The 21183-nt window shown below is 57.6% G+C and overlaps 1 protein-coding gene and 1 long non-coding RNA gene across 4 annotated transcripts in view; one reads left to right on the top strand and one right to left on the bottom strand.

Annotated features, from left to right (window-relative positions):
* SARDH (sarcosine dehydrogenase) overlaps positions 1-16041 on the top strand; it is a 63253-nt gene extending 47212 nt beyond the window's left edge. For 2 of the 3 annotated variants that reach the window (XM_038548840.1, XM_038548838.1), the window contains 4 exons: positions 10530-10692; positions 11184-11352; positions 13066-13201; positions 14683-16041. In XM_038548840.1, coding sequence (XP_038404768.1) covers positions 10530-10692; positions 11184-11352; positions 13066-13201; positions 14683-14808 — 594 coding nt within the window. In that variant the 3' untranslated portion in view covers positions 14809-16041. Of the gene's footprint in view, positions 1-10529; positions 10693-11183; positions 11353-11948; positions 12272-13065; positions 13204-14682 lie in introns of those variants that run through there. The other variant, XR_005364815.1, reaches the window with a different exon arrangement.
* LOC111097472 lies at positions 362-12966 on the bottom strand. Its single transcript, XR_005364824.1, has 4 exons — positions 12634-12966; positions 11717-11874; positions 10933-11443; positions 362-1813 (listed from the first exon to the last, which is right to left on the bottom strand). It is a non-coding gene; the product is annotated as an uncharacterized LOC111097472 (long non-coding RNA).
* Positions 16042-21183: the final 5142 nt, after the last annotated feature.

The following is a 21183-nucleotide window of genomic DNA, read 5'->3' as shown; positions in this document are numbered from 1 at the left end:
CGGCACTAAACCACTGAGCCACCCGGGCTGCCCAAATTAATTGAGAAGATTTTTTTTCTTTCTTTCTTTTTCTTTTCTTTTTTTTTAAGTAGGGTCCATGCCCAACATGGGGCTTGAACTCACAACCCTGAGATCAAGAGTCACACACTCTACTGACTGAACCACCCTGAGAAGGTTCTTTTTTTTTTTTTTTTTTTTTTGAGAAGGTTCTTTTCTTTCTTTTTTTTTAAAGATTTTATTTATTCACTTGAGAGAGAGTGTGGGAGAGCACAAGCCAGGGGGAGGGGCAGAGGGAGAGGGAGAGGCAGGCTCTGAGCAAGGAGCCCGAGGCGGGACTCCATCCTAGGACCATAGGATCAAGACTTGAGTTGAAGGCCAATGCTTAACCGCTGAGTTCCCCAGGCACCCGGGTCTAGCAGTCCTCTGAGTCCTCTAAACACTCCCTGAGAACCCCTTTGACCCTCTCTCAGCTCCTTGGGCAGCACTCTGGGAATAGCCCAGTGATGAGCTCCCCGTCCACGGTGCTCCTTCTATGAGTCTGATTATTGACCTACGGCAGGTTCCTCAGGCCCAGAGACAGACCTGGAGACAGGTGCCCCAGGTACACAGTCCTGGCCTTCCGGGTCATTCCATGCTGTGTTCTTGCTCATCATTTGGTGTTCTCTGTGTTTCCACCCCCCACCCCACGCCGGCCTGGTGCTCTCCTAGGCCTTTGGGAGGGCGCAGGTACAAAAGCACAGAGCCCCCTATGCCGGGTCCCGCCCTCAGGAGATGGACACCCTTGGCCCACAATGGGTCTGTCCTGGTTCTCATCTGAGCTCTTACCCTTAGTCTAAACCGTGGATCTATTCCCAGGGCTGGGCGGGTCCTCTTCCCACCTCTGCCCTCCCCGTTTCCCCTCACCCCTACCTGGCTGTGGACTTAATTTGGGACATGTTGGCTGGGAGACCCGCAGATGCCAGGCACGGAGCGGGGGCCCGGAGGCTCTGGGATGGAAGAGGTGGGCCCCTTCTCGCCATGAGCTCTTGCCCCAGCTGGGATGGAAGTGGGGGTGGGGGCAGGTGCGGGAAGGACCCTGCAGCACAGCCTACCCTGTGTCGTAGAGAGGGCCCCAGGCGGCAAGCATGGGGATGTGGAAGGTCCCAGGCGTTCACAGCAGGGAGATGGAGTCTTGGCAAAACGAATGTGAGGAAGACAAGGTGGTGGAGAGGATGGTGGCCTCTGGGCTGGGGAGCAAGCACGCCTGTGCTGGGCAGGCAGGGGCTCTGCCCTTGGACGGGGGTCCCCCATCTCCCTGCTGCCTGGCTACCTTGGAACACATGTCCTGGGGTTGTCAGCAGAGACGTCTTTGTCTCTCCTGCCGGCTGGAAGCTCATCCGCCTGCAGGGGACCCTGAGAACCAGCGCCCAGGGCCGGGGCACTGCCTCACTCTGTACAACACCCAACCCTCCAAACACACAGATTTACTGTCCTGCAGTGAATTTTACTGTCCTGGTCAGTGCCCAGCTGGAGCATATTTATGCAGAATCCCGACACGGCACCTGGCAGTGTCACACGCCCGTCGTCTCATCCCTCCTCCTCCCTGCCACTCTCTGCAGGTTGCTGCTGCCTGCTGTGTGGCCTGCTGGGAGGACCCCGTCCTGCCTCAGGGAGCTGGGAGTCCCCAGGAGCCCTGGGGGCCAGGGGTAGGTGGGAGATGAGCTCCACAAGGGCGGGAGCATTCGAAGATGGGGTGCAGCTGAGGGCGTGGTCAGTGGGCACCCCATGCGTCCCGGAATCCTGCCCCGGGACACTTCTCGCAGGGGCCAGGGAGCTGTGGGCAAAACAAAGCAAAGGCTTAGTTTCCTTGGTGTTGAAGTTACAGGTTTTGCTGACCTCAGAGTGGGCCCCCATCCCGTGTTTTAGGACCGTACGAGCCTAGGGTGCAGGGGCTTCATGGCTCATTGTCCAGTAGGAGGGGTGGGGACGTCAGCCTGGCTGGGCCTCCGGCTGTGGGGCCTGCGCTGCCCTAGGCTGCATGGTGGCCTCACAGGCAGGTGGGGAGGTGGGAGCTGGATCAGCCCGGAACCCACAAGTTCAGGAACAGAGTCACCCTGGTGTTCAGCAGAGCCAGGGGCCTGGAGGCCTGGCTTCTAGACTTGCCCCAGACCTTCCAGGACTGCCTCTCCTGGACTCGGTTTCCCCACCTGCAACAGAAAGTGCAGACAGTATCTAAAATCCTTCCTGGGCTGTCTTGTGAGTCTGCCCAGACAGCCTGAATTCTCTCTGAATCCAGGGGGATTTCACATTCTCCCTGATAATATCTTGCACTGGCTTCAGCAAGTCCTGGCGCCGTATCCCTCAGTGCGAAGAGGCGCTAGGGCGGGAGGACGGGCCGGGCCAAGTTTTATGGGAGGTAACTGGATCCCAGCCACCCAGATGCTGGAGAGGAATGTGTGTCTGTGCAGCCAGCAAGGGCCTTCTGGTCGCAACACACAGAATGATGAGGCCCGGGCCCAGACTGCACCCCGGCCAAGGGTTGGGGAGCAGGGCCCTGCCACGGTCCCCCGCGACCCACACTCGCGGCACACAGGTGGGTGCACAACCCTGGCTGAGCAGCGTCTTCGTTTTGCAACAATCTCCCCAAGATGCTCAGGCCCCAAGCTTCTGTGAGCCTTGCATTCCTCGAGGAAGAAGGGGAGGAGGGAATTGTCCCCTTGGCAGCCAACTGAGCAGATGTCCTTACCTCCCACACGGTGGCCTTGAGGTCCCTGCGTGGTCCCCCTCGAGGGGGGATGTGGTGTTCCTGGTGCCTCGGCCGAGGACAGCCACCCCCCTCCCCCCACCGCCGGAAAGTGGCGAGCACATTGTGAGGCACAGCAACAAGCAATTTTCTTCTGAAAAAGAATTTCAGGTCAAAAGGAAATTACATTTCTTCTGATGGTGTGGAGTCCTCGCCGTGGCACGTTGGGATTCAATTCACTCAGGGTGGAATGTTCGCCCACCTGCACACGTTGTGCAGATGGTCGGAGGCTCGGGCCTCCCAACAGAGCCCCCCGGGCCTTCAGTTTTCACCACTGCCTAAAAGCGCTTTGTAGGACCTGTGCAGTTTCACAGTGGCTCTAGAAAGTCGGGGGGCTATGGGCGGGGCCCGTGGGTGTAGCCCAGAAATCCGTGTGGCCACAGCGGCGGTTCAAGGTGTCCCCTGGGGGATGTCTGCTTGCCGCGGAAGTGTAAGTCAAGGTGTGGCTAGAGTGAGCATGGATGGCCCTGAGGGACCCTGGGGCGTGAGCGTCAGAGATTCCAGAAGTTCCTCCAGGGCAGGACTCCAACCTTTTTCTGCAGGGAACGCTGGCCGTTCTCACTCTGCAGCCGCGGCCTCGCTCTGTGGGTGCAACAGCCAGCCGTCTTCCTCAGGGACCGTCCGTAGCTCTGATCAGTGGCTCTGAACCTGTGGTCCCAGGGGCAGCTGGCTGGGCAGGGTCTGCGGCCTCCCCGGCGTGCCCGGGGCCTGGGATGGGAAGTCTGAGGGCCGCACAGTTTCTACGGAGCTTTTCAGATCCTTAGGGACGGTCAAGTTTCTGGCATATGATTTGAGCATCGTACCTTTTATTTATTCTTATTCTTGGAAATGAGTTTCCAGTCATCCCCTTCACCACACACAACCCCACCGCCAGCATCCCTACCACTCCCCCTACGACCGCACCACCATCTCCACCATCATCCCCATCACCACCATCCTACCACCCCCATCATCCCCACTATACCATCGTCACCACCACCGTCATCCCCACAACCACCACCATCACCATCCCCACCACCAAGCCCACCACACCATCCTCACCTCTACCACCATCCCCATCACCCCCATCACCCTCATCAACATCCCTGCCTCCACCTCCACTCCCCCCACCAACTACTGCCATCACCACTATCTTTACTACCCTAATTACCTCCATCACCACCACCATGCCACCGTCACTGTCACCACCACTGCACACTAGCCTTGTGGACTTGACCACTGGGAGAAATTGCACATCCCACTAGCAGAACATTATTAGAATCAAAGATATATTGGGAGCCTCCAGGGGGTTTGAAAAATGAAGATCCTTGAACCTATTTTCCCCTCCTGGCTTCAGGGCACCAGGCCTCTGCAGAGGGCTGCCCAGGCTCTTATCCCTGGGATCAGACCCAGCCCTTGCTTCCAGGGCCCCTGGGATCCTCACTTATTTAAGAGATGACTGAGTTGGAGGATGTGCCTGGTGTCGGTGGTGCTGTTACACAACCAAATGCCTGGAAACTTGTAAAACTGCCATGAGCTAATGTGATCTGAAAAGGTTGGACATGCTGGCCTGTGTCCGTGGGCGCATCTGCTTGAGCCCTCCTGCGATATTTACCCAGAAAGTCACACTCCAGGCTTGTCTGGATGACGCACATGCCCAGGGCATCCCACGGGAGCCATGTGGCCTCCCCTGCCTGGGGATCCACTGGGCATCCACGAGGCCTTTGATCTGAGCCCAGGCAGTAACTCAGCATCTCCCTGGATTCAAGTCATGTCCACAGAAAGCTGGTGGGAGTGCAGTGAGGCACCAAGCACGGGGTTGAGCTCCTGAAGCACATCTTACGAAAACCCAAGCACCCAAGATTTTACTGAAACCCAGCCACCCAAAAATAGTCAAATGAGTCAGTCTATGGCAGGGAACATGCGCATCTTATGGCTTTGCACACGTGCTCTACAGTTGGAAACGCTGGTTGAGCGCTTGCACAGCTGCTTACTAGTCCTGAGGCCTCCTCTGGGTGTGCTGGAATGGATTTGTACCAGCTGGAGAGCTGGGAGTTAAATCTGTGGGAAGACTGGTGAGTGCTGGTAAACTCATCAGTGGCCTGAAATGGGCCATGTGGGGGTATTTACACCACAGGAAGTGGTAAATGCTGCAGAATGACGCCCCCGCCCCTGGTCAGAGCTGATTATCAAATGTTTCCCAGGACATCAGTGGGCCTGGGGCAAGTGACCGGACTCTCCAGATCATCCCAATTCCTCATTTGTGAAATGGGCATGACGGTAGCACCGCCTCACCACCTGTGAGCACCCTGCCTGGGGTTTCATGGGGACAATTCTGCTGAGCACTCCCAGGAGCCTATGAAGGACACACCATTATCATGTAGGGCTTGCGGAAGAGATCCAGAGGGAGGCAGTCACTAGGGATGCAGCACTGGGGACTCAGATTTAAACCCGAGCCCACACTCTCAGCTACCACGGTGCCTGCTGCTTCTGCAGGCAGCTGGCGCCTCACCTCCCTGTGTCAGCATCTGCCGCCCGCCCCCCTTGCTCCTGGCACCGAGAGCATCAAGAAAGTGCAAATCACCCAGTCCCTCGAGGCTTTAGGCGCCCATCCATGGAGAAAAGGGTGTTCTGTTTTTATCATCTCAACCTTTTTTAAGCATGTACTTCAGTAGTGTTTACTGGGTTCACACTGTTGTGCAAAAAGATTTCCAGAAATTTTTCATCTTGCAGAACGGCAACTCTATGCTCCGTAACAACCCCCATTTGTCCTTCCCCCAGCCCCTGGTAACCACCATGTGCTTTCTGTCTCTTATGAGTTTGACTAATTTAATTCCATGAAAATGAAATCATGTAGGGTTCATCTCTGTGTTTGGCTTATTTCACTCAGCCTCTTGTCCTCAAGGTCTGTGCATGTTGTGGCAGGTATCAGGATCTCCTTCCTTTTAATAGTCGAATAACATCCGTTGTATGGACAGACCCCACTTTATTTATCTATTCATCTGTCAGCCAATACGTGGGTTGCTTCGACTTCTTAGCTATTGTGAATAACGCTGCTGGGAACATGCGTGTGCAAACATTTCCAGATCTTCGTTTCAGTCATTTTGGGCATCTACCCAGAAGTTGAATTGCTGGACGTGTGGCCATACTATTTTTCATTTTTCTAGGAATCTCTGTACCGTTTTCCCTAGCAGTTACACCAGCTGTGCCTACAGGTTCAGCTTTATCCACACCCCTGCTAACACTGCTTAGTTTCTGGTTTATTTTATTTCGTTTTATGGCGGCCATCCTAGTGGGTGTGAGCTCGTATCTCATTGTGGTAGTGATTTGCATTTCTCTAATGATTAGGGATAATGACCATCCTTGCAAGTTATAATTGTTGGTCATCTGAGTATCCTCTTTGGAAAAAATACCAATTCGAGTCCTTTGCTCATTTTTTAGTCAGGTTATTTGTTTCGTTTGGGGTTGAGTTGTAGGAGTTCTTTATGTATTCTTGATATTAACCCCTTATCAGATATATGATTCATAGATATTTTCTCCTACTCAGTAGGGTGCCTTTTCACTGTTGGCACTTTCCTCTGATGCACAGAAGTTTTCACGTTTGATGTAGTCCCATGTGACTAATGTTGCTTTTTGCTGCCTGTACCGTTAGTGTCATATTCAAGAGGTCATCTCCAAGTCGGGTGTCGTGAAGCTTTCCCCTGTTTTCTCCTGGAAGTATTATAGTTTTAGGACTTACACTTAGGTCTTTAATCCATTTTGGGTTAAAATTTGTATATTAGGCAAGATCAGGGTCCATTTTCATTCTTTTGCAGGTGGATATCCAATTTCCCCAACAACATGTGTTGAAGAGACTGTTTCTTCCCCTGTTGAGTGGTTTCAGCAGCTTGTTGAAGATGACTTGACCATATATCCATGAAGGCTTATTTCTGGGCTCTCTTTCTTATTCCACTGGTTTATGTGTCTGCTTTTATGCCAGTATCACACTAGTTTGATTACGGAAGCTTCGTAGTAAGTTATGAGATCAGAAACTGAGAGTCCTGCAGCCTTCTTCAAGATCCTTTTGGCTATTTGAGGTCCCTTAAGATCCCCTGTGAATGCTGGAATGCATTTTCCTATTTCTGCAAAAAGTACCTGGGATTTTGAGAGGGATACGTTGAATCTGCCGATCACTTTGGGTGGTATTGATGTCTTAATGGTACTGTCTTCTGATGTGTGAACATAGGGTGTCATTCCATTTACTTGTATCATCTTTCATTTTTTTCAGCAAAGTTTTGTAGGAGTCTTTCACCTCCATAGTTTGGTTTACTTTTAAGTATTTTATTCCTTTTGATGCTATCATAAATGGAATTTTGAAAAAAATGTCCTTTTTGGATATTTCCTCGTTAAGGTAGAAAAATGCCATTGAATTTTGCATGTTGATTTTGTATCCTGCAACCTCGTTGAATGTGTTTATTAATTCCAACAGTATCTGGCGGGGGGCGGGGTGTCTTTAGGGTGAGAAGAGGCCTTAAATGAAACCCCTTTAAGGCCCTTCCTGATGACCTTCCATGATTTTGTGACTCCATCCAGAGCCTGTGGTTCCTGTAAGAGAGTGGGGCTCTGTTTTGCAAGGGAATTTGCTTCATTTTGGGGCTTACTTTTAAGATCAATCCAACGCAGTCTTTACTGGCAGATGACTGTGTACCAGGAGCCATGTTTCCCATGAACTTGAGGAGCAGAAGCACTGGCCTCCTCTGTCTATGGGATGGGGGCATGGAGGTGGGGAGAGGTTGACCACATGGGGTATCCTCATTCTCAGCTCTCCACTTTTACTACATGTCCCTGCCCAGAGGAAACGAGGACTCCCCTAACTCTACTGCTTTAGTGGAGACAAATGCAGGATATCTCGAGAACCAATAATCCTGTGAATTTAGGAAAGCACCTGGAGTGCCCAGACTTTCCCTCACTTTGCCAGAAGCAGAGGTCTATCCGCCCCAGTTTCCTTCCATCATTCAAGAAGTATTTCTTTAGCACCTACTGTGTGCTGGGCCCGAGCACAAGGGTGTAGTGGAAAGCCAGGCCGGCCAGCCCCTGGCCTTTTGGGACTCCTAGGAGCTGCAGGAGGGCCTGGGGGAGCTCTATCCCACCAGTGAATTCAAGCTGAGCCCCAGTGCCTGACCCTCTCACTTAACTGGGAGCATGTATGTCTGACATGAACCTGCCATCCTCGGCCATTAGTGGGAGAGCTTTAAAAATGATTTTCCCTTTTTCAAAGCGAGATTGGCTTTGAGCCCCAAGCTCCTCCGTGGGCTGTCTAAAATTAGAACCCCGTTGACAAGGCAATCTTTGTCAGGGGCCCACGGCTTGCACTAGGGAAGCAGGGAAATGTCAACAGTACATTTTCTGTGTCAATTTTGAGTTTTCTGAGAGGCCTGGGCAAATGGCAACTCAGAGCAAATGTTCACTGTTTCAAAAGCTTTCAGAATCCAGCCCCTCAGCAGCAATGTGATTAAAGTGTCAGATTTATAAGGAGCTGGGTCAATGTTCGGGAGAGTAGCCTCCGCTCCCTCCTGTGTAGACAGGATCCCGGCCGGAGCTGCACAGGTGGGCTTTCCATTCATGGCAGTGATGGGGTAAGCTCTTCTGTCTCCATGAGCTCTGCATCCTGCTGTGCTTTCCTTGTCCCTTTTGTGACCAGGGCAGTCCTGGGGCTGACCTCACCTGTGGGGACACAGTGGGCTCCAGGATTTGCCCAAAGGCCAGGAAGCAGACACCTGTAGCTGGGTCTGGAAACATCAGGCAAGCAAACCAACTCTGCAGGACAAGTCCCCGGCCACCAGCCACCGGCCATTGGCCAGGGAGTTGTGCCCCCTGCTGCTTGTGGCCTCTGTGGTGCTGCTAGCCCAGTACACAGGTGTGCCCACCACACCTACAGAGAGACCCACTGCCCCATCCGAGACGTGTGTGCTCAGGCTCTGCGTGGCGCCTCTGCTTTTGTGTTGTCCCCTGGATATTTTTTACTTCAGTCCCCACCATTGTGTGGGGCTGAGAAGGGCTCCAGTGACGTAATGTTTGTGAAGAACTTTGCCCAGGGACACTGTGTGAACAGTACTGTCTTCTCCATGGGGTTGGGCGGCCCACCCAGCTCTCACTCAAATGACTCACAAGCATCTGCAGCCTAGTGGCAAGGTCCTTCCAACCCCATGGCACATCTTTCTGTCCCACCCTCCCAGGGCAGGGAGGTAGACACGTGGTTCCCAGGCCTCAACTCTTCTAAGTCACTGTGTGAGCAGGTGTCCTGGGGAACTCACCTGCTCCAGCTCTGCACCCTGGACCCTGCTCCCCCTGGAAGGACTTTCTGCAGCCTCCAACTCTGCTAACCTTCCAGCCAGGCCTGTGCCTCCCAGACAGGGGCCTTCCTTCCCAGGACTTGCACACTCTGGGCGTGGTTGCCCTAGAACTGGCTTGTGCTTCTGGCCAGGTCCTTCTAAGACTCGGGTCCTGGGGCCCGAGGCTGACCAGGCTGGGGAGCAGTCACAAGGACAACCCAGCGCCTGTCTGCTTCCCCTCCTGGTACCTCTGCACCCCCCTCGGGTGCAGCCATGGTGAGCCATGAGCTGAGCCACCGTCCTCCCCCCAACTCCTTCACCCACATCCCTCAGCGCTTCTTAAGACAGACAAGGCCAGGCTCCTGACCCCATTTACAGGTGAGGAAGTTGAGGCCGGAGGGAGTCCGGGACACTCACCAAAGTGGTGATTGAATGGTGGCCTCCAAAACAGATGTCTGCATCCTGGCCCCCCGTCCAGAACCCGTGAACATGGCCTTAGTTGGAAATTGCATCTTTGCAGATGAGATTAACATAAGAATCTTAAGATGGGGGATCCCTGGGTGGCACAGCGGTTTAGCGCCTGCCTTTGGCCCAGGGCATGATCCTGGAGACCCGGGATCGAGTCCCACATTGGGCTCCTGGTACATGGAGCCTGCGTCTCCCTCTGCCTGTGTCTCTGCCTCTCTCTCTCTCTCTCTCTCTCTCTCTGTGTGACTATCATAAAAAATAAAATTTTTAAAAAAGAATAAAAGAAAAAGAATCTTAAGATAGGATCATCCAGGATCAGGGTGGGTCCCAACTCCAATGGCAAGTGTCCTGATGAAAGATCAAAGTAGAGGAGACACAGACAGAGCAGAAGCCATGTAACATAGAGATCAGAGGGGTGTGACCACCAGCGAAGGAGCACCTGCAGCCACCAGAAGCTGGGAGAGGCAGGAGGGACCCTCTCCTAGAGCTTGCTGACACCGTGATGTGGGGCTTTGAGCCTCCAGAATTGGGAGACAATACCTTTCTGCTGTTTGAAGCCCCCATCTGGTATGGCCACCCCAGGACACTCACTCACACAGAGACCTAGAAGACTTGAGGCCTGGGCACCATGTGTCTACTTTCTCATACTCCTAGCATTGACACTCCTTATTCTTCCCCTTAAAGATTTCTTTTTTAAATATAAATATAAATATATATATTTTAAAATATATATATATATTTTTATTGAAGTTCAATTTGCCAACATATAGTATAACACTCAGTGCTCATCCCGTCAAGTGCTCTTAAGGATTTCCAGAGCCTGGAACTCTGTCCTTGGAGACCCCACTTCTTGGTGGCAGGCCGGCCTGGGCCCAGGGCCAGCTAAGAGAATGGTGACAGTAGGCAGTGTCCACCAGTGAGTGGCAGCTGGGCCTTGACCTGGGTCTCCTGACCCAGGCCCAGGTCTGAGCACTGCCCTGTCCTTCCAGGTGCGGGCCATGAGGCTCTCCTTTGTCGGGGAGCTGGGCTGGGAGCTGCATGTGCCCAGGTCGGCCTGTGTGCCTGTGTACCAGGCTGTGATGACCGCAGGCACCAAGCACGGCCTTGTCAACGCTGGGTACCGGGCCATCGACTCCCTGAGCATCGAGAAAGGTATGTGCAGAAGCCACACGGTGCCCAGATCCATGCTGCAGGCAGGGCAGCTGCCGCCCCCTGCACTTCTTTCCAGCCCTTCTCTGCCTCCCCTCTACCCCTTCGTGTCTTCCTCCCCAGCCGACACCCCCCAACACCCTTCCTGCCCTGCCCATGAACCAGGTCTGCCCCACAGTCCTGGGGATGGCACGGGGGGTCTCTGGCACCTGTGCTTGGAGGGCAAGGGGGGCAGGTGCTTACCCGGCCTTGTGGAGCTGAATTTGGACTCAGTGCTTGGGCTTCCCCAGGAGGTTTGAAGAATATCTGGGCAGTGCTGCCCAGGTGCCTCTCCAGCGCCTCAACGGGCAGTGCAGAGGTCGGAAGGGGCGTCTGTTCCTGAGGGCTTGCCCAGGGGACCTTCGGCAGCAAGGATGACATACACCCCTGGGGTCTTCGGATGAGCCTGTCCCCCACCTCTGCTGGGTGTTGAGCCCGGGTTCTCCTCCCCACAGGCTACCGGCACTGGCATGCCGACCTGCGCCCAGATGACAGTCCCCTGGAGGCAGGCTTGGCCTTCACCTGCAAGCTCAAGTCGGCTGTCCCCTTCCTGGGGCGGGAGGCCCTGGAGAAGCAGCGGGCCCACGGCCTCCCCCGGCGCCTGGTGTGCTTCACGGTGGATGAGTGAGTATCCCATGGTCCTGCGTCCGTCTGGTAGGGCAGGGTCAGCAAGGCCCCAGGAGATGTGGTGAGGGCACACCCTCCTCAAACATAGCTTTTGAAAGAGAAAGGTGCACCTCTAAGCCACCTCCCTGCAGGCGCGTCTACACTGAGGGTCTGGCTTCCCAGTCACTGTGACCTCCCACTGTGTTCTGGTGCAGTCCTCCCCACGCCCTGGACTGGGGCCACCATCCCCACTTCCAGCTGGAGACCTCAGGTGCCAGGGGACAGGGTAGCTCAGCTCTGTCCACTCAGCTCTGTCCTCAGGAGCTGGGCCCCTGCCGTCCCTGGTTTCCACTTGGGACCAGCTACTCTGAAATGACAGTACCAGGCTGCAGTCAGCACCGCCGTGGCTCCGCGGGACTCCAAGTAGCAACAGTCTCCAGGACGGTGGCGGCCGGGCCTTATTGATCTGCTGCTGACAGGCAGCCGCAAGTGGAGCCACTTCTCCCAGATTTCTGGAGCCATCAAAAGAAGTGTCAAGAGCTACAGGGGGCAGAGCGGGGAGGCAGAAAGGGAGCAGAGCTGTGGCTTGTCATCGTCCTGCTGCTTCTCCCCAGGCTCCTGTCAGGCTGGCCCTCCGCGTGCAGCTTGTCTACCTCTTGGGGAGCAGCTTAGCTCCAGTTTGGAGACGCAGACGGAGAAGGGGTCTGTGGAGCCCCTCCACCCCCGGCCCTGCAGAAAGCACCTGCAGCCTGATGCCAGGCTCTAGGAACAGCCTCGGACAGCACCTGTCACAGCCTGGCTCGCCCCACCCAGGGGTTCTCTGCTGGGCTGCCAAATCCACCCGGTGCTGAGGCTATGGATGGTCTCCATCCTGAGGAAGGTCACAGCCAAGGTGCCAGCTGTGGAGCCGCTAGGAGCTGCCCCTCTGCTCTCTGCGGTGAGCCAGGCTGGTGGCCTCCCCGAGCCCGTTTCCTCGTCCTGCAAACAGCATGTAGCCTGCAGGACGAGGGTGAATGAAAGAGCAGGGGTGCGCCGCAGGAACATCCATCTGTCCCACCGTCTTCTCTCAGACGTCACAGAGGCCCCCAGACCCTGTCCACACACCTCAGCTCAGGGCGGGATCCACACAGCCACATCAGCATCAGAGGACCCAGCCTGGCTCCCCTGGGCTCGTCCCTCTCCCGGGGGGCACGTGGGGCGGCACCCGGTGTGGCCCCGGACACCCGTCAGGCTCTCCCTACACACCACGAAAGAGGCCCCTGGAGGGCGGAGTCGGAAAAGATCCGCGTCCAGACTCACCGGTTACTTACGGGGGTGGCGCTGCCGTGACCGCAGGTTAATCTGTGTTTTCTGTTCTGAATTTTCAAAGACTTTATAGTCAGCTCATACCTTATGTTCTAAAGAAAAGGACTTTTGCGAGATTATGCGTCGTACTGTGAAAAGAGAGCCTGGAGGCGGAGGAAAGCAGGCCTAGGGGCATAAGGTTACATTGGTCAGAAGTCGGGGGAAACCAGTGGAAGGTGGGCCTTCCCCGATTCCGGAACACCGCGGCCTTCTGCAGACTCGGGGGCAGGGCCCGTTCCCGTCTTTTCTACTCGGTCGTCCAGGGCCCGGAGCCTGTGCTCTGGCATCCCCGGGGCGCCGAGCCGGCCCTGGGGTCGCGGGCGGGTGTGGCGCAGCACCCCTCTGGAACTCCAGGGCCCCAGCAGCCATCTGTCTTGCTTTTTCCAGAAAAGTGCCCATGTTCGGCCTAGAGGCCATCTGGAGGAACGGCCAGGTGGTAGGCCACATCCGGAGAGCTGACTTTGGGTTCTTCATTGACAAAACCCTCGCCTATGGCTACATCCGGGACCCCAGTGGCGGGCCGGTGAGTCCTGCCCCCCATCTCTGCCGAGGAGAGCCCGGTTCCTCGCTGGGCGCCACGCTAGCACCTCTGTGCCACACATACCCCTGCAGCACCTGGGCGGGGGTACCCGGGGTCACTGCTCATGGGGCCGCATCTCTGGGTTGGGAGCGCTTTCTGTGTTTTCTGTCTGGAAGAATCTAACTTTGGGATCTCCAGGATTCTGTTGGTCTGAAAGTCTCTAGGCCAGGGACTTCGGCTCCTACAGCCAGACGCAGACCTCCAGCCCCGGGCGGACGCTGGGGTGAGCAGAGGCAGGGTTCGGGTCCTCTAGGACCATCGTCCTCTCTTTCCTACCCTCATCCCAGAGGCATCCCAGGCATGGGGGGCACACGCATCAGTGCACATGACTGTATGCACACGTGTGTAGGCACGCACGGATGCATGTGTAGGCACATGCACATCCTGCCACGTGACCCTTTATAAGCCCCAAAAACCCCCCACTGAGACTGGTTCTTCCCTCCACATCCAGTCGGGGAGCAGGGGCAGAGAAAGGGCCCATCAAGGCTCGGCAGGGGTCGAAGTCCCAGGTGGCTGGAAGCTCTTGCCAGGCCAGCTGGTCACAGGGGTGGGGGGGCAGGAGTGGGAGAGGAGGTCAGGTGGCAAGGGCCAGGCCATGTGGTGTGAGAGCAGAGCAGGAAGAGCTAGAGTCGAAGTACCTTTATGGCCAAACCTGCTCACTTCCCTGGAGTGTGCCGCATGAGCCCCGTAATAGCTGGGAAATTGGGGCCCTCAAATGCTCAGACTGTAGGGGCCAGGGCACCCATTCAGCTGGTGCTGAGCTTTCTGGTTCTCTCCAAGAACTCAGGCTGCATCCCCCTACCTGTCCCCAGTAGAGACTCCAGAGGGAGAGCCACCTGGGAGGGTCAGCGAGAAGGAGGAGGCAGGGTGTGGATGTGAGCCCAGGCAGGGTGCAAGGGATGAGCTGGGCCTGGCATATAGGCCTGGGGAGGGGGCAGGGCATAGCGGCTCCCACCCTGGGGGTCCTGGGGGACCTGGGCCCTGAGCCGGCCTGTCCTGCATGGCCAAGAGAGAAGAGTCCTTGACGTCCTGGAGCAGAGCCCCAGATGCCCCCTCCGTGGCTGGGCCCTGGGTGTGGGCTCTGTGCTGAGAGCAGGGTCCCTGAGCGGGGCCAGCATGCCAGGGGTCCAGGACATGGGCTGTTTACTGCTCCCGGGTTTCCCAGGGATTGGAAGTTTCAGGAACCGGAGGTATACGGCCCTGGGGAAGAAACCCCAGCTCTGCTGGGCCCCAGGCAGGCAAGTCCACGTCAGGGAACCTACCCACTCAGAGCAGCTCCCCAGTTCAGAGGAGGCTCTTGGCACAGAGAAGGGTTTGCTCATGAGGAGGAAGTAAGGCTGAGCCTCCCCTTTGGAAGCAAATGGGCACGAGCCCAGCAGCCACCAGATAATGAGTGACCTGCATACCCTCTTCTTCTATAACAGGTCTCGCTGGACTTTGTGAAGAGTGGGGACTATGCTCTGGAGAGGATGGGGGTGACCTACCCTGCCCGGGCTCACCTGAGGTCTCCCTTCGACCCTGACAATAAGAGGGTGAAGGGAATCTACTGATGTGCCCATGGGGCGGAGTCTCAGCTGGCTGGGAGGCTGAGACCCACTCCGTCCCTGCTGACCATCCGCACGGGGCCTGGCACCCTGGCCCGGGACCTGGACCCCAACCAGACCATGGGCCCTCCCTGCTCTTGGGCCTGCTAACCCCCCAAACAGGCACAAACCGAGTGGCCACAAGACCCAGAGGGCCCACCCCTCCCCTTCTCCCCTCCCCCCAGAGCAAACCTGTAAGGCCTTGGGCGCAGGGAGCGTGGCGTGTGGCCTGCTACCAGCCTCTGAGAAGATGCTCGGTCAACCCTTGGTGAGCCCAGGGTGGATGCAGGGGGCAGAGATTCACCTGCCGTCCTGGCCGCCTGATGGGTGGACTGCCCGGAGCGCCAGCGGAGAGTTCCCAGGTGCATCCAGAGCTGGCGACTGCGTGAGGCCCGACTGGTGCTGTCTGCCATGAGCACAGTGTTGGAGGCAGGAGCAGACGTGCCAGCGTGGCTTGGTGGCTGCCGTTGGGCCGTGTCCCAGATGCTGGCAGCCGGGACAAATCTAGAAAGCAAGCTCTTCCTGCCTTGACCTGCTTTTCACATGGGAAAGCCTTCTGACCATCACAGGGGAGCAGAAGCCAGGGGTGGGAGGGGCATCACTTGGGTGCCCTCCTCAGCCACATAGGGCCCCACCCAGTGCCTTGATTTCTCCAAGGGTGCCTCATTCACTGGGCCTGTAAGGAGGGCGTGCTGCTGGCTAAGAACTTGACGGGATCCTCATGCTTTGTGGCCTCCATTCTTGCTATTTGACTGGGACCCAGCTCCCGTGCTGACTCTCTTGCTGACTCTCTTGTCTTGCGGCCCTGGGGAGGACCGTGTACAGGGTCTTCCAAAGGGGGTGACTGCCTTGCTCCCCTTCTCTGGGCCGCCAGAACTCACTAACATTGACCTGTGTGAGCCTCGTCCCTGCCTCCCTGGCTGGAGTGGGTGTCCCTCCTGCTCCACGCCCAGGTCCCAGGTCCCCCTCCCTTCCACCTTCTGGACTCACCTTTGGGGAGCAGGGGACAAGAAGGACAGGGTTCCTGCGGACACACACAAGAAACAGCATGGGGGGGGGGGGCAGCCGCAGGCAGTCCGCGGTGGGCCCCGGCTGCTGTCAGATGCTCACACACCACACATGAGCACAGTGCACATGAGCAGCCCTACTGCAGACTGAGCTGGAACCGGTCAGGCTCATAAAGTCAAAGTCGTGGGAAGACGTTTGGGTTTCAGATGGCCTTTGGCCCCCTCGCCAGACCGCAGGTTGGGGAGCTTGGACCCCTGGCTTTAACATGTCTCAGGCAGCGGAGCACCTGCAGCCTTTCCTGCTGCCCATAGGCAAGGCTGGCTCCTGCCCGAGAGAGTCTGGGGGAAGCCAAGTGGACCTCGAGGGGCCAGAAATGGAGAGGTGGGGAGACAGCTTCCCAGAAGGCCTTGGCCCACTTCTCCAGGCTCTGTGGTTTGGCCCCAGAGCCCTGGATTGGGACGGCACCTGTGTCCCCCCGATCCCCCAACAGCCTGTCCCGGGTGGGCAGAGGCTGAGGGTGTGCGTGGGGGCAGACCCAGGTTGCAATCCTACCCCTGCCTCCCAGGCTAGGCCATTGCTGTCATTGTGCATGCCCCTGTGCTGGGGAGAAATAGCCCCGGTCCCTCGGAAGGGGCAGCAGGTCACCACGTGGGAGAGGCTGTGAGCCACCTTCCAAGCTCTCCTGCCACATCCTCCAGCTCCAGGAAGGTCCAGGTGGCCGAGGCCCCATGCGTGCTGTCTTGGTGGCTTAGGAACGGCCCCATCACCATCCCCTCCCAGTGCCCCCGGGTCAGTCCCTCCTTGCCCTCCATCTGGTCACCTGTTGCCCTGCATGATCTTGAAGGTTTTACCGGACAAGCAGCTCTGTGACCCTCACGGTGCCCGAGCGCTGCCCGTCGGGACCTCTGGGCAAGCTGGGCTGAGCTTGGCTTGGGGTCAGACAAGCAGAGAGGAGGCCCCCATTCCCTCAGACTCAGCCTGTGTGTTGGCCTCGGCAGTCCCTGGGGCTCAGAGGGTGCAGGGGGCACCCTGCCCCTCTGGAGGGCAGGGTCCTGTCTATGCGGTGGGCTGTCCTGCACCGTCAGAGACCACTCGGGGCCCTGGTCCCTGCACACAGCACAGGCATTTGCACCAGAGCAGCCAGCACGCTGCCTCTGGTCTTCCAGGGGTAAGTGGGGAGGAGCCCAGCTGGCAGGGACGAGGTGCCCGCCTCCCCAGTGAGGACCGACCAAAGGCCCTGGAGGGAGAAAGCACAGGTGAATCCCTGCTCCCTCCTTTCCCAGATGCCTCACATGCCAGGAGCTGGCACATGCCCTCCTCCCTCCAGCATGGCAGACAGAAGGGACAGTGGAAGTGTCAGGGAAAAAGTGGCACCAGAAACACACCAGAGGCGGTCGTAGACAACAAGTCCATCATATGTTAAGGTCCTGGGGTGGGCCTGACCTGCCACGAGACCCAGTGTCCTACCTCACCTGAGCCTCAGCTGTCCGGTTTGCAAAGGGGAGTGGGGGGCAGAGTCATACTACTCTGTGCTTTGCCTCAGCCTGGGGATGCCCCCAGCGGGAGACCCTTGGGACCCCGTAAGGTCCTGACTCCTCCGAGAGTCCTTGCTCAGAGTTCACAAAAGGGAGAAAATGGGGCATCCAGTCCTGAGGAGGAACAGATGCTGGTGGCCGGGAAGGGCCAGGCGGAGCTTGGCCACCAGCTGCCGGGGTGCCATCAGGCAGGGCGGCAGCCAGCAGCTCCACCCAGCGGGAAGGGGGGTGCCACCGTCCCCCTGATTCCCCAATGAAGCCCCAGCACAGCGGCTCAGCACATGCCCCACGCTATCACCTCTGTTCTGCGGGCTCCCCGGTTAAATGCTTACAGCCCGAGGCTACCCCTGCAGATGTGCTAACCCTGTAAATGGTGGTGAACTTGGGAGCCCCTCTCTGACCAGGTCACCCAGGTCACTCTGCATGAGCACCCAGGCCCCCCCTAGCTCTGCCACCTTGGGCCCTAAGCCTCTACCTTGGGCGGCCCTCCCCCCATCCCCTCTTCCTCATCCCCCCTCCTCTCCCTCCCCCTCCTCCCTGTCCCCCCTCCTGTCCCCTTCTTCCTCCTCCCCTCCTCCCCTCTCCCTTCTTTTCTGTCCTCCTCCTCATCCCTTCCCCTTTCCTCCCTCCTTCCTGTCCCCCTCCTCCCCTCTCCCCCCCTCCTCTCCCCCACCCAGAAGAGACCCTGTCTGTCAGATGAGGAAGGAGCAGGAGCAAAGCCCAGGACAAAGCCTCCATTCCTGACTTGGGAGAAGGACAGAGGGCAAAGGTCCCCAAACAGAGGCAAAGGTCCTGGGCCCAGGACAAAGGGCGGAAAGACAGAGCGTGTCAGGGCATCTGGCACCCTGTCACCCGCCTCCATGGCTACCTCCCTGGGCCACATCACCACACCCTGCCCCTGGTTATTGCGCCAGCCTCTGTGGGCTATGGCCTCCCCACCACAGCCTCTCCGGCCTCACGCTTGTCCTCCCATCACCCTTGCCCAGTCTGCTCAGCCACACTGGTCTCCTCCCTATTCCTTGCTGGTGCCTCAGGCCCTTTGCACGGCCCTTCCCTGTTCCAGAAGATCCTCTCTGACATCCATGGGACTCCCCTCGTCAGGTCCTTCAGGTCACTTTCTCCTTTGTCAACAAGACAGTTCCTGCTGGCCACCTGTGCACCCTGCTCCCTCTCCTGATCTACTTGCTGCTCGCCACCATCCACATACTGTGTGTTTCTCGAGTGCATGTTGGCTGGGTGTCTCCTCCCTGGCTGGAATGCAGGTAGGAGGACTAACCGGGTCCAGCGCCAGCGTCTAGGCTACCCTAGGGCCTGCTCCACAGCTGGGACCGGATGAGTATGTCAGACTACAGGAAGGAGAGGGAGGTGGTGGTAGCAGAAGACCCAGGACCAGAGGGATGAAGGGGACGAGGGACAGGGGACCCACCTTGGGGGCAGTCGTGATGCTCCCAGGTCCATTCTGGGCCCATGTAGGTTGGGTTTTCAAGGGGGTCACGACCCAGCCTCTCTGAAGTTCCTGAGAAAGGAGCCAGGGCCTCCTGGATTCTAGTCTAGAATCTTCCCTTGAAGGCTTCCCAAGTCCCCGTTAGGAATCTTCCACAAAAACAGAGGTTTCTGGCCTGGGACTCCTGGGACATCGTGGGCTGCCTTCCATCCCAGAGCCTCCTGAAAATGCAGGCAAGTGTGGAGTGTGTGTGTGAGGCCGGGTGGGTATGTGGGGAGAAAATAGAACGAACAGTGCATGTCCCAGGGAGATTGTGGTTTTCAGTGCGTGTTACCAGGGCTGGAGGGGACGAAAGGAGGGGGCTGCTGTGCAATAATGAGAAGCTTTGTCTTTTGCTGCAGTGGAGACAGTGGGAGCACCCAGGGGTCCCTGAAGCTTGGTGTGTCTGTCTGCACGATGGCACATGTGGGTGGGGGCTGGGACCAAGAGACCCTTTAACAGCCTGGCGGTGGGAGGGGAGGAGCAGAGAGTGTTCCGTGCCTGTCCATGCCGGGCATTTGCAGGCCCATGGGCACTTCTGGTCACAACAGGGTGTGCTGCTGATGCTTTGCATGGGGTGCAGGTGTTGGGGGGCCAGGGGGTGCCAAACCATCCATAGTGTGATGGATTATACCTAACCATCAAGACGGCTCCTGCCAAAATGCCCCCGTGGAAAATCCTGGCACCCCTGTGATGGCCCAGATGCTCTGTGCAGGCCTAGGAGACTGGGCCCCCCACCGTCTGTCAGGTGCACCTGTTCCCCTGGCTCCCCGCGCCCACACAGCTCAGCGAGGCTGGGGCGGCCCAGCCCGGTGGCAGAGTGGCCACGGCCACAGGTAGCTGTGTAGCGTTTCCCATGTGGCAGGTGTGACCGAAAAACCCAAATGTTCTCTTTTGCATCATTTTAATTCGTCGAAGGTTAAGCCTGAGCGGCTGCATGAGACTAACAGTCACCAGGCAGCATAGCCGTGCCGCGCGGGGACCAGCTCAGGCAGACACCCCTGCTCTGCTCTGAGCCTATGGATGAGAACGCCGACCTGCCCCACCCCCAGGCCCTCTCAAAGTGGATCCTGGGAGAGCATAGCTCAGGCCGGGACTTGGGGCACTGCACAACTGATGGGTGCTGTCACCTTAGCAGCGCCTGCCCCTCCGTGGGCAGCGAGGGCGACAGGCCCAGAGGAGGAAAGCAGCTTGCCCAGGGGCCACACAGCAGAGAGAACGGGAACGCAGCCTGCAGGACCCTGGCTCTTTTACCAGCCAACAGGTCAGAAGATCCTGGAGGATTGTTGGAGGGACTTTGCCAAGGTAGTGCGCTGGCCCTGGAGGGTTGTTTTTGGGTAAAAAAGGGTTCCTCCCATGTGCACTTGCTGAGTCCCCCATGGGACCATGCACCTAATTGTAGGTCTGTACGCCTCAGTTTCCCTTCCTGTCAACGGGAGCAGAAACAGCTGTGCTGTGGCTCTGCTGGGCGTGCTGGCCCAGAACCAGTGTGTTCACAGCGGCAGCTCTTAGCAGGAGCAGGGATGCAGTCGTCCTGTTGGGGCAGGGCTGTGGGTGCCGGGAGCCAGGGTGGGCAGGGTATGGGCAGGGGTCCCTGCAGGAGGAGCACAACAGGCTGTCCCCAGAGGCAAGAGGACGACCAGCCTGAGAGGGTGAGAGTGAGTGAAGTGTGTGGGGAGGGGTCCTAGCCCCGTGGGCAGTGGAAGTTTCTGGAACTGAGTGATTCCCCATCACCACTAATCCTTGGGGGATCCTGGGTGAGACATTTCTCTTCTAGGGGAGACTAAAGGCTGCAAGTGCCTGGCGGGGGGTGGGGGGCTCAGGAACGAAGTGATGGTGGTCAGGAAGGGCTCCGTGGGTGGGAGGCTGGCCCACTGTGGCCTGGCCTGTGGGTCTCCCTGGCACCCTCTCCCACAACTCTGGGCTCACCGGGACCCTTGTCCCAGCTGGCAGTCGTCCCTGTCAGAGGGAAGGGGTTTCGCTGGACCTGATGAAGAAGGCCTGAGGCTGGGCGAGCTCGGGGCCATCCTCCCAAGGCCTGTCCTGCAGGGAGGGGCTTTTCCTGCACCTGTCACCCGGAGCTATAAAGATGACTGAGGACCGGCGGGCTCTCCAGCCTCCGTCGGGGCCTGGCATTTCACAGCGATCACGCCCTGTGACTTACAGCGCGGGAAGCCGTGATTTATACGACGCAGTGCGGAGCGTCTGGGCCCGTTTGTCCGCGTCTATAATGAAGTGGCTCCAGGAGAGGCAGCCGCTTAGCCGACGGTTTCCGAGGCAGGAGGACGGGTGTGTGGGGGGGCCATCCATCACCCT

This window comes from Canis lupus, chromosome 9 (genome assembly GCF_011100685.1).
Source record: "Canis lupus familiaris isolate Mischka breed German Shepherd chromosome 9, alternate assembly UU_Cfam_GSD_1.0, whole genome shotgun sequence".
In the NCBI taxonomy this organism is placed as follows: Eukaryota; Metazoa; Chordata; class Mammalia; order Carnivora; family Canidae; genus Canis; species Canis lupus.
The sequence above is the reverse complement of the archived record's forward strand: the minus strand, read 5'-3'. Positions and strand labels throughout refer to the sequence as shown.